We start from the raw sequence: 17,057 nt of genomic DNA, 5'->3' as shown, positions 1-17,057 counted from the left end.
TGTATGAGTATGCAGGTGGCAGGTGCCACGTGAGTATGTATTGTAGGATGAATAATATCGATGCGTGACCCATGATTTAGCAAACCCAGCGGTAGAGCCAGGGGGTAGGTACCTATCTTGCAGATAGACAATTTTAATGTCCTGTCTGTTGAAGTAAGCCAGAACTTGCTTGTCCTTATGCGAGTTGTTAATACTGCATATATTCCATGTAATACAGGATATCTTAAAAGATTTGGTCATGTCACCTGTCGGTTTGAAAGCATGGTTAGGGACAATTGGCATGCCTGGATATCTGAGCGACTGCAATTGTTGAAGAGGCTAATTATTGGCATCATGAGGTTGCATGGCAGATTTAAGAATAAACATTCAAACAACATCCACCTTGAAAAACAGGGATACCCCCCTCCCATCACCCACACTAGTTTAAAAAACATCCAGTGAATCCCAATAAACGAAAACAAACATCAAAAGGGTCCCAAACTTGTGATTTTGGTATATACCAATGGGGCGCAAGGGCCACCCAGCAGGCAGCGGCCTAATTATAAAGGTGGTAAAAGCAAGGAATAGGAGGACAGTGTTTCCGAAAGCAGTGAAGGATAGGGCAAGTGAAAGTCAAGCAGTTTAAAGCATGTTCAGCCTCGGAGTCTCCGGTACATGGGCTCCCAGCAGATCCAGTTGCCCAGGCTGAATACGAAGCAGGCTTATTCTGTCAGCTAGTCATCTGGTACTGGGGTACCCCGGAGGCTGGGAGGCTGGGAGGGGAACCACTGGATAGTTTCTTACAGAAGTTAATTACCTTTGCAGGGATCTCGAATATCTTGGGTTTCCTGTAATGGTCGATTTTAAGGTGGACCGGGTACAGCAATTGCATTTCTGATGTTCAGTTTACGGACTGTATTTTTTACATCGCCAAACTTTCGTCTGCCTCCTGGACGGTGGGGGTGAAATCCGAATAGATGGAAATGGTTGATCTCTGGTGTTGCAGTTCACCGCATTCTCGGGCCAGGCGAAGGACCGTGTCCCTGTCTTTATTGTTCAGGAGTTGCACAATAAAAAACTGCAGTGATGCAATGGCAGGGGGCCGAGGGTCAAGGAAGTGATGTGCCCTTTCTACTGAGAAGGTTGGGGAGAAGTTAGATCAATCAAACAAGTCAATTAACAATTGTTCAATGAAGGAGTCCGGTCTGCCCATATTTTTGGACTCTGCAATGCCAGAGATGCGGATATTGTTGCATCTCGATCTGGCCTCTAGGTCCTCATTTTTTATGGGTATTTGTTTGAATACAAGCGCCACTCTCTCTAGGTGCTCTTGAACTGTGGATAACGCATCTTCTAGACTCAATATTCTCTCCTCTGCACCATGCACTCGTACCCCCTGACAGTCAAGACGTTCCCCCAGTCTGCCCATGTGATTCACAAGGGTGTCGAACCGAGCATCCATGGCCCGAAAGCCAGCCCTGAGCTCTTGCATATTGGCTTGGGTGTCTTTAGCAGTGTCCATCTCTGCAGGAGCACCAGCAATATCATCTGCATCTGAGTGTCCCGCTCCTTCTGGGATGGCCAGCTTGGTCAGATTGCAACTTGTGCTGCTTCGGGTCTGTTCTGCCCATCATTGCAGGTGATGCCTCGCGGGATGTGTCACCACGAAGTGCGCCTCAATGCTCGGCCGGTGTAATTCCACACTTCCTTGCAGGACAAGCCACACACTGGTAAATAGTGGAGCAAGGACAAGCAAAACCGCAGTCAGTAGGTGGGAATATTTGAGTCTGAACAACCAGGGGCCTTCTGCGTATAGGTGTTGAGGGGAGGGCTGATATCAGCATAGGATGGTCAACAGGTGCTCACAGATGGCATCCACAGCAGCCGCTGAAGATAGCAGGGCCCCGGGGTGTTGACGACGTGGGCAGTCCTAAATAAACCTTTAAGTGTCTTGGCAAGTCCCCACACTCCTGGAGCTCATGCCGCAGTACCTGTGTGCATTGCAGGCTCAGATTCAGTGAAGTCTTGATGAGAGGTGCCGGGTCAGCAAGAGACAGCTGCTCCTGCTGCTGTCAGTGAAGACACCACGTCTGAAGGTATGGGAAATCCATGAGCAGGTCCCGTCTGCATCCTCCGCCTCTCCCGGCAGTATGCGGTGTGCTCTTGAAGTCCTCCTCCAGGCCGGCGTAAGATAGCCAACACTGAGGCAGCACCAGCAGGACCGGGTGGTCCCGGCCTCAGGCTCGCCCGCTGCCCCTGTTGCTGGCTTGATGTGAGACTGCAGGGCCTTGGCGGTCCACCAGATCACAGCCCTGAATCTCCAGTCATTCAGGCCGCTGTGGGAGGTCGGACAACACTTGCCAGCATGATGTTGATGGCGACACAACCGTTTATGGGCCAGCTGCTGCGGGAGCCTCACAAGGTAGCTGCCATCTTGGAGGCGGTCGCTGTCACACCCTCATGAAAGTGCTTTGTGTATCTTAAATTTGAACTTTCATGTTGGCTCAATCAGTTGGCAGTTGTGAACTGTGTTCTGGAATATTTTTGGGGTATTTGAGCCATAAATGTATTTCTGTAGCCTGGTAGGCTTGCCATGCTTGTATTGTCATTTCTGTGCATGGGGTGTCAGAAGTTTGTTGTCCATGACTCCCTAGGTTAGCTGAGTGTAATGTGCAAGAATAGTACTATACATCGAAAAAATGACTGTCTTAAACTATTATTGTCAGATTGAAACCCATCTCTGTGCACTTTATTTTCTATCTCTGTCCTGGCATGCCCTGAAAGCTTTTGTTCATATTAATCCATTACATTACATAGTGATTTGTAGAACATGTAATTCAAAATAAAATGTATTCTTTGTACTTTTCTGTATAATTGCATTTCATTTTGTAAAGTGCAGATTGAGGTGCAGTGGTTCCTTTCTTAAATCTCTTTCTAAGGCTGACTTTGAGACACTTCATTTGTATTAAGTGATGTTTCTGGCAGCAGGAAGTACTGCCTCTGGCTCCAGGCTCGAGGACCCATATCATGGACACAATGTAGTGTGAGATCTCCATACCACAGTACATGTCAAAGATCACATCCTGGCCTTATTTGAAAGTCATGCCCTGCAGCCTAGCAATGCCTATTCTCCTCTAACTCATCTACTAATCCCACCAATCATCTACATCAACTCACATACACCTTCCCCTCTAATGGCACACTTAACTCCTACTAATATAATCTACCACAAACGCACTGGTTGGTCTCCTTGAGAGCACAAGACAAATACCAATAAGCCAACTATAATGAATGGATCAGCCATTAACCTTGAGTTCAGGAGCAGCATGCTGCCTGGTGTAAAGCGCATCAATGGCTCCTCAGAGGTAATAAGTGCAAAAACCCTTATTGTATGCACAAGAAGTTGCTATTTAGTTTAACCACTTTGAAAATAGTGTTTAATTTTTTTTCTCTGTCTTCTCTTGACAGCTGATTTTTCACGTGGAGTTTGTTTTCACTATTGCTATTCCTCCTCAGGTTATCTCATTCTTGACTTTATTTTCTTTGCACTCACATTTTTCCTGTCTCTACATAAATTGCTGTATCGTTAGTTCTTCACCTGAAAGCAGCCTTTACCTATTTTTAAAGATCTGTTTAATCCATTTGCGGCAGGCGTGATTCCCCGCCAGTGCGGCACTTCCGAAAAACGGGGTGGACTGTGTCGGCCGTTGGACGTGCGCAACACTACGAAGGTAGTGCTCGCGACGTCCAACGGCCGACGTCAGCACTTAAGGGGTTAAAAGTTATTATTCAGGTTTCAGTACTGCAACAGATAATATGTATGTATTCTCATTGTACCCACACCCTCTCTTTTTCCATGCTCATTTCTTAAGCATTTCAGAGGGAGAGTGGGATTTAGTTAATTTGTATTGTTATTCAGCACAAATATTCCATAGTCTGTCATTAGTATTATTTCACTGAAGTGCCTTTCCTTCATATAGGATCTGACTTTCCACATGTTTCCATCTCAGACTGGACTCTGATTTATCTTTAGGGGGATGATTGAGTGTGCTATTTTCAGGTTGAGCCTAGGCAGCTCAAATGAACTCTCTGCAGGATCTGCTGTAATCAATAAAACAACTTTATTCCTGCCTGCAGCTTACCATAGGTTCACGCCTGCGTCGCTCTTCTTTGCTTCCTCCTAACTCATTCCTGCAGCTTATACCTCACTTCCGTTCAAGGCTAAGGAGCACTGCCCAAGTACAGTTTCCTTATGCTTCCATTCTTTATCGGTTGTTTGGGAGAGCAATTTTTTAAATTTTGCTTTCCATCCGGTGCTACTTGTTTTAATTGATGCTTTCCGTTGGTTTTCCTTCCACCTTCTGCTTTATATTATGAGCCTTACCCCAACCCTCCGAGCACAAACGCAGCATTTCCCTTAATCAGATGGCTCCTTAGCTGAGCTCAGGGAAACAAATGTGTGTGCAACCTCAGAACATGACAACCCTGATCCCGCAAGCAAATTGTGGTAACGGATCTAGAACCTTTTCATTTAGACTCTTGTGCATATGCAAATAAGTATGCAAGAAATTATCAGCAAGCCGTTACAGAATTTATTGTACCATTGTGATTCTTGTATAATATACATGTGCTGTAATTATGAGTAGAATGAAACAGATTAGTGTAATTACATTACAAGCAGAGTGAAAAGAATAAACATTTCCACCATTGTGCGAAGACAGTGTATATTGGCAGGCATTTCAGTACTGTGTATATATGTACCTCTTCTAAGCGCTCCCTACCCTAGTAATGCCTTGGGTGGGTGATCTGTCAAATCCCTTCCGAGTGGACTACCTCCCTGTTACCTGTGGGTAAGCATCATCAGGCTGTCTGTCTTGGTATAGAGCTGGACATCCCTTGTGTTGGTACGCAGGAATGAGCAGAGCTGGTATTCTGACATGTCGTGCCCGAATGTATAATGTTACAATGCATACATTTACAATGCATGTCTTTACAACGCAGTTTGTACATCGCAACATCCTTTACAATGTATTATTTTACATAGCATGCCATTACATTGCATTTTCAGAAACTACCTTCACAATGCATTCCATTACATCGCATTATACCTGTACAATGCATACCATTACAATGCATACTATTACATTGTATTTAAGGTAAGTGTTGGATAGTATAGGGGTAATAATGACTATTCTAACTCCAGTGAGTGCAACAGTAGATTAAGTGTTGGATATGTAGGGGTAAAAATTACTATTCTAACTCCAGTGAGTGCAACAGTAGGGTAAGGGTAAGTGTTGGATAGTGTAGGGGTAAAAATTACTATTTTATCTCCAGTGAGTGCAACAGTAGGGTAAGTGTCGGATAGTGTAAGGGTTCTATGCATTGTAATGGTATGCGTTATAAGGGCTTGCGATGTAATGCCTGCGTTGTAGTGACATGCATTGTAATGACATGCGTTATAGTGCAATGTAATGGCTGCGTTGTAATGACATGCGATGTAAAGGATATTGCGATGTAATGAGTGCTATGTACAGGTAGTGCGATGTAACAACTGCATTATAAAGGTTGTTTCCTGTCATGCCCTGCAGTGTCAGCTCAGTGCTCCTCTGGCTAAACAAGGAAGTGGTATGTATTTCTAACAATTTAACCGATGTGGCCATGTCTCAACCCCTGTTTGGGCTGTAGTTATTTATTCTAGTTGGATAGTGGTGTCGCCTACTGGACAAATAACAAATATGATATTTGCACAGTGAACTTTATTCCTTATACTGAATGTTCAAGGTATTGTGATAGAGTGTCTACGAAGTTGAAATGTAAGCAATGCAGATTCAGAGAATGTTATCCTGCATGGACATGCACACAAATGTATGTCAAAAGTCATTGTGTGAAAAAAGAAAAGGCAACTTAAGAAACATGAGCATATAAATGGTGCTGTCTCTACTAGACCTATCCTGGCCACGTGACACTAGGACTGCCTTGACTACTACCTTAGCAATTCTGCTCCTCTGAGCCATTACCTTAACAACCAAGATATAGAGATAGACCTGTTGCCGGTAGCAGGGAGATTGTCAATAGGACCAGTAAGGTCAATGCCCAGCTGCTCAAATGGCACATTTACCACAAGTAGAGACAACAAGCTGCACTGGTTTTAACTCCTGACTTGTTTTAACTCTTACTCGTTCATCAGTTGTAGTAAGATCCAAAGTGTTTAAAATCCACTTCCTAGCTGACCTGTTCCTGGGCTCTTTTCTGAAGTCCCACTAAAGTAGGGAACTCGACTTATAGCAAGCAAAACTCCTCCCAGGAGTGTTTTGCTTTCTAGAGCCATTCAGCTGAAATCCAGGCTTTCTGTTGAAGTGAATGAAGTCTGCCTATCTCCCTACTAATAAATGCTCAGCACACATGGAAATTACAAGTGCTAGCAACTAATCCCAAGCAGAAGAGGAATTGAGAGTGAGAGCCAATCTCAACTTCAAAAAGGTTTAACGAGATAGAATAACTCCAGATTCTTCATGGGTCTACTTCTATATTTCACCAGTGATGTGATCACTGAAGGAGTACCTGGTCCATAAACAGACAATTGCAGTAAAACATCTATTCATGTAATCTAGTTTCATACAAAACTGCATTAGAATTCAGTACATTGGAAACTTTTACAAAATACAGTTTACTGGTTGTCTCTCAAATATTGTCTTATCAGAAAATTGGAAGTATTCCTTTTTTTAAAAGAGTCTTTAAGGATTGTTGCACCAAGGGATCTTTTGTGCAAGGAATTAAATTCTCAGTCAACAGAAACATTATTAATGTCATAAATTCACCTTGGAGTGATTTATACTTTTAGGATATTGTTATCTTGCTCTTGCAGCCAAAACCAAATGGGAAACTTGATTATATTTCAAAAGAGTGGATAACTGCACTGACTTTACTAAAGACGTTTTTCTCACACGTTTTTTCTTGTAGTTCACCTTGCCACTTTTTTCATTAATTCTAGTGTCCTTTCTCTTTTTCAGAAAAACAGAAGCCAGGATGAAGATAGAAGGCACCAACGTGATGTCAGGAGGGAACGAGCTGTCCAACAAGCTCTAGACGACGGGCTGGATTCAGGACTGGTGAGGGATGCTCACTCTCTCTCTGAAATTCTCAAAGGCAGTCAAGGCTTCTTACCTTGGGCGTGGTACCTATAAGACTGCGCCCAAAATGGCTGGCAGGTTACATGTTGCATCGGAAATGCTGTTAGATTTCAGATTCTGCCTAAATACGAAGGTCTATTGCCCACAGCCAGAATGGAGGCCTTTAGTTTAAGCACAGGAACTCCTGCAAAATTTCAGTTGAACAAAACAATCTATAATTCATTAAACTAGCGTGGGTGTGAGAAGGGCATTAAATGAGGACTTGATGAGTGTGATGGGACTTCTCCGAGGGAAATAGTGGGGACTACAGATGGTGCTCATCATGACTCTTGCAGCAGATAACAATCTGTGCATCTGCCCAGACTCCAAAACAAGAATGCATCTGGGACCTCTTACTCCATCTGGAGTAGGAAAAAAGAGTTCCATTGCTGATGTCTTCTCAGGGCTTGCCCTGAACCTCTCACAGTCCTTCAATTGGTGCTTGCACCTCTGGAGTTATCATAGCCTCAACTTGATGTAGGTGTGCACTCTTCTTCTTTTTAACGACTCTCATATTAAATTCTGCCTCAGCACTAGCAATCAGGTACTCTGTGTCGTCTCCACTGGCTACTAGTTTCTTTCTAGGTAGGAAGCTTCCAATAATTGATACCCCATTTCCCACAAACCCATGATGTTTATTTGAATGTACTTGAGAGGAGTGGATCGCTCTCCCAGATGTCTGTTGATACTAGGTTGAATTCTAATGTACTCTCACTGGTACTCATCCTCACAGGTTGCATATTGCCTCTGAGGAGGGAAGTTGGTGGAAGATTCTTATTGTGCAATTCTTTTTGGAATGCCGCTCATCGTGTGGCATGTCTACATATGAGTTTTGGTTACGAATCCAGTTCCACTTACAACTCTATCATATGAGGACCTTTGGGAGCCATTTTGGCCTTCCTTATTCTGCGGCGCGTTCTCATAGGGAAACAGTGTTTATAACGCATGCTATAAATCGCATGCCATTATAACTCGGTTGTTACAATGACTGCGTTGGTACAATGACCTGCTGTAGGGGCAGAAGGTGTTGGATTTATAATCCAACACCTTCACTGCTGTTGTACAAACTGGAGTAGGAATAGTAAATTATACTATTCCTAAGTCCAGCACTCCCCCTACAGCAAGTCGTTGTAAGGACTTGCGATGTAATGGTTCACGATGTAACAACGCAGTCGTTGAAACAACCGCGTTGTAATACCATGCGATCTAAAGCAGGCGTTGTGAAGAAATATATTCGTTCTTATACCTTTGGACATGGAACCATGCTGCTCCAGCTTCTTCTTCTATGCCCTGTTCGATAATCACTTGTCAGCAAAGACTGCAGGTTTGTATGCGTCTATCAATTCAGGTATGTATTGCCACAATAGAATAGCGACTCCTCCATGAGTTACGTATTCACCATTAGCTGGTTAAGTGACTGAAAATCCTTCCCTTCCATCATTTTCACCCACTCATTTTGATCATTCACCACATCACATATGCAATGATCAAACATAACAGCATTGTCTATCTTTTTCTAATGGAATTAATAAAGTTAGGTATTTGGCTTCAGCTCAAAGCATGTGAAAGAACTTCTATCTTTCACGTATAATTTAGCACCCATCTGCATTCCTCCAAGCTCTTCAAACCCTCAGTGGGAGACCGGCTCAGAACAGCAGTGACCTGTCATGAACACGAAGCATTAACATTTGAAGTCTATTCCTTTAGGAGTGATGTAGACCATGATGATCCCAAGTGCATCTTCTGTCTACTTCAGAGCCCTGCAAAAGAATGCAGCAGTCACAATGAGTCCCATGGGGGAAGGGGAAAGGTATAAAAAAGAGAAAGATAATTGAGTCTGAAGACCGGGGTTAAGAAGAGGTACTCTGGTTCACCACCATCTTCCAGTCACTTGAGGTGGTACCCAACGATGCTGGTATGCATGTTTGGACACTGTGTGCAAAAGACATACATTATATCAGGTGAGGCCTCTACAAAGACAGAGATTCTAAGCAATATCACTTTGGTGAACTATAATTATTTATTATACTTCATCCAAACCTTAGAGGATTATTCCTCGGATGATGTATTTAAGGGAGTTAACAAGGCTTGGACTCTTGCTGCTCAATTCTGCGAGGGAAATAAATGTGCAAGTTGTTTGTTTCTCTTCATTCCTACATTTAACTGTGCCCCCTCTTACTCTGTAATACCTGTTTCAATGGCAAGGTAACATGAAAACAGCATTATGCCATGCTACTATCCAGTGTTCTAATCATACACGCATTGTCTCTGAAAGCAGCATTCATGAATGCTCACTATGTCAACAGTTATGCAAAGGAAAATCACTGATTTTACAAAGTTCCATTGCAGCTCCTGAAACTATTTTTGAATGTTTCAGTGTCTGCTGTGAGGATTGTGTTTGATCAGCCTCTTACAGGGCTGTATAATTCCACAAAGAGGTGCAACTATAAGCGCTTGTTTTCAGGCATATTTCTAAACACTTTTTTTTATTTTTTTAAACACTTTTTATTGGTTTTATGAATACTGAACACAAAATTCATGGATAACATAAAACAAAACAGTGCCTGTGACCTACCCTGTTGTGGGGATTATTCACATACAACGAACTATGCACAGGAAAACAGGACCTCAGTGAATAGGTGGTGTACCAACCTACCACATCTGTACCCAAAATCCCTTACTGCCATGCTTGTATTGTAATTTCTATGCATGGTGTGTCAGAAGTTTGTTATCAATGGATCCCCAGGTTAGCTGAGTGTAATGTACAAGTAAAGTACCATACATGTAAAAAATGACTGTCCTAAACTATTATTGTCAGATTAAAACCCATATCTGTGCTCTTTATTTTGGATCTATGACATTACAGCGCATGCTTTTACCACGCATGCCTTTACAACGCGGTATTTACAACGCATGCCTTTACAACGCATAGCGCTTTGGGGTGCTGGATAGTGAATAGTTTAATTTACTATTCCAACTCCAGTCCCCGTGGATAGTAGGGAAGGTGTTGGATAGTAAATTAAATCTATTCCCTATCCTAGAGCGCCCCCCAGCGCAATGCGTTGTAATGGTTTGCGGTGTAAATACCGCGTTGTAAAGGCACTACGTTGTAAAAGTTGCGTTGTAAAGGTTGTTCACCCTTTATTTTCTATCCCTGTCCTGGCATGCCCAGAAAGCTTTTGTTCATATTAATCCATTACATTACATAGTGATTTGTAGAACACGTAATTCAAAATAAAACGTATTCTTTGTACTTTTCTGTATGATTGCATTTCATTTTGTAAAGTGCAGATTGAGGTGCAGTGGTTCCTTTCTTAAATCTCTTTCTAAGGCTGACTTTTAGACACATGATTTGTATTAAGGGATGTTTCTGGCCGCAGGAAGTACTGGCTCTGGCTCCAGGCTCGAGGACCCATATCATGGGCACAATGTAGTGTGAGATCTCCATACCACAGTGCATGTCAAAGATCACATCCTGGCCTTATTTGAAAGTCATGCCCTGCAGCCTAGCAATGCCTATTCTACTCTAGCTCTTCTACTAATCCCACCAATCATCTACATCAACTCACGTACACCTTCCCCTCTAATAGCATGCTTAACTCCTACTAATGGTATACACTCAAAATATTGAGTTTTTAATATCGATTTGCATTAATATCGAATTAAAATATAGAATGGACACAATATCGAATGGACAGAATATAGACTACAAAAATATCGAATAGAATAGCAGTAATATCGAATTCAAAATATAGAATGGACAAAGTATTGAATGGACAGAATATAGACAACAAAAATATTGAATGGACAGAATATAGACAATAAAAATATAGCATGGACAGAATATAGACAACAAAAATATTGAATTTGAGGTAAGTAAGTTAATTTCAATTTTGTAATAATATTCAATTTGTTAAAGTGATTTTTTATGTTCGTATATGTGTGAAAAGTGTATAGTTATTTTATCATTTATTTTATTTAATTAATTTTATGGTATTTCATTTTTGCATAATATAATTCTGTAGCGGGTTGTGGGTTTATAGGGAAATAGGGTGGGAAGTAATTTAATTATAATTAATTAATTTTTTTCATTTATTTATTGGTATTTATTTTTAATTAATTGTTAATTAATTGTTAATTGCTAAATAATTAAAATATAATTGGTTATTAATTTTAATTAATTGATTAATTGATAATTATGTTAATTTTATTAATTTATTTTCTGTAGCGGGTTGTGGGTTTATAGGGGAATAGGGTGGGAAGTAATTTAATTATAAATAATGTAATTTTTTTATTTATTTATTGGTATTTATTTTGAATTAATTGTTATTTAAAATTTTAATTGGCAATTAATTAAAATATAATTGGTAAATAATTTTAATTCATTGATTAATTGATAATTATGTTAATTTTATTAATTTATTTTTGGTGCAAGTTGTGTGTTTCTAGGGGAATAGGGTGGGAAGTAATTTAATTGTAATTAATTAAATATTTTAATTGATTTATTGGTTTTTTGTTGTAATTTTTAATTATTTTTTAATTGTTAATTAATTAATTGGTAATTGGTAAATCATTTGTATTAATAGGTAATCATTTTTAATAATTAATTTTTATTTGTATTTTTAATTGATTAATTAATATATGATATCAAATTGTTAATTACTTTTAATTAATTTGTAATTGGTATTAATATTTAAGTTTTTTTTAATTTATATATGAAGTATTTACTTTCCCTACTGTTGCACTCTCTGGAGTGAGAATAGTAATTTTTACCCCTACGCTATGCAATGCTTTCCCTAATGTTGTACTCTCTGGAGTTGGAATAGTAATTTTTACCTCTACGCTATCCAACGCTTTCCCTACTGTTGCACTCTCTGGAGTTGGAATAGAAATTGTTACCCTCCCGCTATTCAACGCTTTCCCTACTGTTGCACTCTCTGGAGTGGGAATAGTAATTTTTCCCCTACGCTATCTAACGCTTTCCCTACTGTTGCACTCTCTGGAGATAGAATAGTAATTTTTACCTCTACGCTATCCAACGCTTTCCCTACTGTTGCACTCTCTGGAGTTGGAATAGTAATTTTTACCCTGCCGCTATCCAACGCTTTCCCTACTGTTGCACTCTCTGGAGTTGGAATAGTAATTTGTACCCTTACGCTATCCAACGCTTTCCCTACTGTTGCATTCTCTGGAGTGGGAATAGTAATTTTTACCCCTACGCTATCCAACGCTTTCCCTACTGTTGCACTCTCTGGAGTGGGAACAGTAATTTCTACCCCTACGCTATTTAACGCTTTCCCTACTTTTGCACTCTTTGGAGTGGGAATAGTAATTTTTACCCCTACGCTATCCAACGCTTTCTCTACTGTTGCACTCTCTGGAGTGGGAATAGTAATTTTTACCCCTACGCTATCCAACGCTTTCCCTACTGTTGCACTCTCTGGAGTGGGAATAGTAATTTTTACCCCTATGCTATCCAACGCTTTCCCTACTGTTGCACCCTCTGGAGAGGGAATAGTAATTTCTACCCCTACGCTATCCAACCCTTTCCCTACTGTTGCACTCACTGGAGTGGTAATAGTAAATTTTAGCCTTTCCGCTATCCTACGTTAAAAAGAATGCAGTTTCCTTATGCTTCCATTCTTTATCAGTTGTTTGGGAGAACTATTTTTTAAATGTTGTCTTCCATCCGTTGCTGCATGTTCTCATTGTTGCTTTCCGTTGGTTTTGCTTCCCCCTTCCGCTTCACATTATGGGCCTTACCCCCACCCTCTGAACACAAACGCAGCATTTTCCTTAATCAGATGCCTCCTTAGCTGAGCTCAGAGTAACAAATGTGTGTGCAACCTCAGAACATGACAACCCTGATCCCCCAAGGAAATTGTGGTAACAGATCTAGAACCTTTTCATTTGGACTCTTGTGCATACTCAAATAAGTATGCTAGAAATTATCAGCAAGCCCTTACAGTATTTATTGTACCATTGTAGTTCTTGTATAATATGCATGTGCTGTGATTATGAGTAGAATGAAACAGATTAGCATAATTACATTACAAGCAGAGTGAAAAGAATACACATTTCCACCATTGTGCTAAGACAGTGTATATATGCCGGCATTTAAGTACTGTGTATATATGTACCTCTTCTAAGCGCTCCCTACCCTAGTAATGCCTTGGGTAGGTGATCTGTCAAATTCCTTCTGGGTGGACTACCTCCCTGTTACCTGTGGGTAAGCATCATCAGACTGTCTGTCTTGGTATAGAGCTGGACATCCCTTGTGTTGGTACGCAGCAATGAGCAGAGCTGGTATTCTGACATGTCGTGCCTGAATGTATGATGTTACAATGCATACATTTACAATGCATACCTTTACAACGCAGTTTTTACATCGCAACATTATTTACAACGCATTCTTTTACATAGCATGCCATTACATCGCATTTTCAGAAACTACCTTTACAACGCATTCCATTACATCGCATTATACCTGTACAAAGCATACCATTACAATGCATACCATTACATTGTAATTAAGGTAAGTGTTGGATAGTATAGGGATAATAATGATTATTCTAACTCCCGTGAGTGCAACAGTATGGTAAGTGTTGGATATGTAGGGGTAAAAATTACTATTCTAACTCCAGTGAGTGCAACAGTAGGGTATGTGTTGGATAGTGTAGGGCTACAAATTACTATTCTAACTCCAGTGAGTGCAACAGTAGGGTAAGTGTTGGATACTGTAATGTGAATGTAAATGTAAATGTAGTTGAGCTTATATAGCGCACAGCTACCCGCAGTGGGTTTCCCGGCGCTTGCTTAGGGAACCCTTCCTGATATTCCCCTGTGAGATAGCAGGGTATCCACAAGGTGAAAGTCAGGCATCCCGCCGCGAGGGGCCGTTGTGGAGATTAAGCAAGCTATTGCCCAGAGTCGCAGAGTGTGAACCCATGAGTCGCGGAGGCACCGAGGCGAGAATTATCGAATCCGTGGAATTTTTTGCCCAAGACCCGCCGAGGCACTGTACTAGTAATGGTACTAAGCATTGTAATGGTATGCGTTATAAGGACTTGCGATGTAATGCCTAAGTTGTAGTAACATCCGAGGCACTGTACTAGTAATGGTACTAAGCATTGTGATGGTATGCGTTATAAGGACTTGCGATGTAATGCCTAAGTTGTAGTAACATGCATTGTAATGACATGGTTGTAGTGACATGCAATGTAATGGCTGCGTTGTACTGACATGCGATGTAAATGATGTTGCGATGTAATGACTGCTATGTACGGGTAGTGCGATGTATGTATTGCGTATGTATGTATGTATTGCGACTTATATAGCGCACGTATCACCCGAAGGCATCAAGGCGCTTGCCTTGGGAACCCGTCCTGGCTTTTTTCCCTGTGAGATAACCCCTACTGGGTATCCCCAGGGTGAAAGCCAGGCATCCCGCAGCGGGTGGGCCGCCATAGTGGAGATTAAGCAACTATTGCCCAGAGTTGCAGCGTGGGACCCCATGATTAGAATAGGCACCGAGGCGAGAATTATCGAGTCCGTGGACATTTTGGGCTCAGGAACCTGCCGCGTCGGGAATTGAACCCTGGTCCCAGGCCAGACCTCTGCATCAAGGTCTGCCGCTCTAATCAGTGAGCCACACTCCTCCACTGACTTACTGATGTAATGGCTGCGTTGTAAAGGTTGTTTCCCGTCATGCCCTGCAGTGTCAGCTCAGTGCTCCTCTGTCTAAACAAGGAAGTGGCAATGTATTTCTAACAATATAACCGATGTGGCCATGTCTCAACCCCTGTTTGGGCTGTAGTTATTTATTCTAGTTGGATAGTGGTGTCGTCTACTGGACAAATAACAAATATGATATTTGCACAGTGAACATTATTCCTTGTACTGAATGTTAAAGGTATTGTGATAGAGTGTCTACGAAGTTGAACTGTAAGCAATGCAGATTCAGAGAATGTTATCCTGCATTGACACGCAAGCAAATGTATGTCAAAAGTCATTGTGTGAAAAAAGAGAAGGCAACTTAGGAAAAATTAGCATATAAATGGTGCTGTCTCTGCTAAACCTATCCTGACCATGTGACACTAGGACTGCCTTGACTACTACCTTAGCAATTCTGCTCCCCTGAGCTATTACCTCAACAACCAAGATATACCTGTTGCCGGTAGCAGGAAGATTGTCAAAGGGACCAGTAAGGTCAATGCCCAGCTGCTCAAATGGCACATTTACCACAAATAGAAACAACAAGCTGCACTGGTTTTTTACTCCTGACTTGCTTTAACTCTTACTCGTTCATCAGTTGTAGTAAGATCCAAAGTGTTTAAAGTCCACTTCCTAGCTGACCTGTTCCTGGGCTCCTTTCTGAAGTCAAAGATAAGTGGGAATTCGCACAGCGTAATGAAATTTGTAGGTTGTAAAGAATTGTAGCGTGATTTTCTACCCGAAGATCCGACGAAGGAGTACACACAGGACCTGGTACTCATCATTCAGGCAGCATTTGATCAAGGAACGATCAACGACAAGACTCGCAGATTTTTGACACCATCCAATCCTAGACCTCCTGCATTGTATATGCTACCCAAAATGCATAAGCATCCCACACACCCTCCTTTCCGACCGATTGTGTCGACTCGAGGCAGCCTACACGAAAATGTAGGCAAATTTTTGGACAAATATTTGCAACCTTTCGTTGTGGCTACCAAATCATATGTCAAAGACACTACTGATTTTTTATTGAAAATTGCACCCATCATGAACGAACTCAGGAACAACCAACTTATCATGTGTACGGTGGACGTCTGTTCACTTTATACCTCCATCCCACATGATGGAGGTATTGAATCCATTGAAGAAGTGTTATCCTCATCTGATCTGGACGCAGACTTCAAAGTGTTCCTTATGCAATTGACAATATTCACATTATACCACAGCTACTTTTCAGTCAAAGATAAATGGATTTTGCAACTCAATGGCACTGCCATGGGCAATTCGGCAGCTCCTTGCTATGCGAACATTTATATGAAACAATTCGAGGAATCTTACATCTTGAACCAAAGCAGCTGGCATGAACATGGACGACTATACCTACGCTTCATAGATGATATCTTCATATTATGGGAGGGCAATGTAGATACGTTGAATGCCTTTTTGACAACATGGAACCAATTCAACCAAAGAATTCAATTCACATGGGAACATGATGAGAGTACAATACACTACCTGGATGTTGAAATACATAGGAGACAAGGAGAGTGGTCAACCACAGTTTATCGGAAACCCACCGATAGAAACTCCACGCTTCACTACAGTAGTTTTCACCGCTCTGGTTTGAAGAACAATTTACCTTACGCACAACTATTACGGATTAAACGCATAGTTTCAGACAAAGAAGAATGTAAAGTACAAATGCTAAACAGACTTGACAGATTGAAATCAAGAGGATACCCCACACCAATATTGGATCTCGCCATGGCAAGAAGTGCCAAAAAAACTAGAACCACCTTACTGCAACCTAAAACAAAAACTGAATCTGAACGTTTAGTAGTAGTTTCGAAATATTCAAAAACATCCAACCGCTTTCAATCGATTATCCGAAAACATTGGTCTATCTTGACCCTGGAACCTGACTTCAATGGTTTGTTTAATCAACCTCCCATTTTTGCATTTACCCGAGGTAGAAACCTCAAAGAAATCCTGAGCAAATCCAATCAAGAAGACGTACACAAGGAATACAAAGGACTGAGACCCTGTTACAACTGTTCTAATTGTAACAACTGCATCACTGGTAACATCATGTGTCATCCCATGAAAGGGCATCCCATCAAGCTCAAAGTAAATGCCACCTGCAACTCGAACAATGTCATTTATCTATTGAAGTGTCCGTGTGGCAAAGGTTAC

General features: G+C 41.3%; 1 protein-coding gene across 1 annotated transcript in view; it reads left to right on the top strand.

Annotated features, from left to right (window-relative positions):
• The window catches only part of LOC144784001 (uncharacterized), a 1,599,281-nt gene that overhangs the window by 1,497,017 nt on the left and 85,207 nt on the right, over positions 1-17,057 (top strand). The window contains exon 29 of the mRNA XM_078662713.1: positions 6,990-7,088. Coding sequence (XP_078518839.1) covers positions 6,990-7,088 — 99 coding nt within the window. The remainder of the gene's footprint in view (positions 1-6,989; positions 7,089-17,057) is intronic.

This window comes from Lissotriton helveticus, chromosome 10, assembly GCF_964261635.1.
Source record: "Lissotriton helveticus chromosome 10, aLisHel1.1, whole genome shotgun sequence".
In the NCBI taxonomy this organism is placed as follows: Eukaryota; Metazoa; Chordata; class Amphibia; order Caudata; family Salamandridae; genus Lissotriton; species Lissotriton helveticus.
The sequence above is the reverse complement of the archived record's forward strand: the minus strand, read 5'-3'. Positions and strand labels throughout refer to the sequence as shown.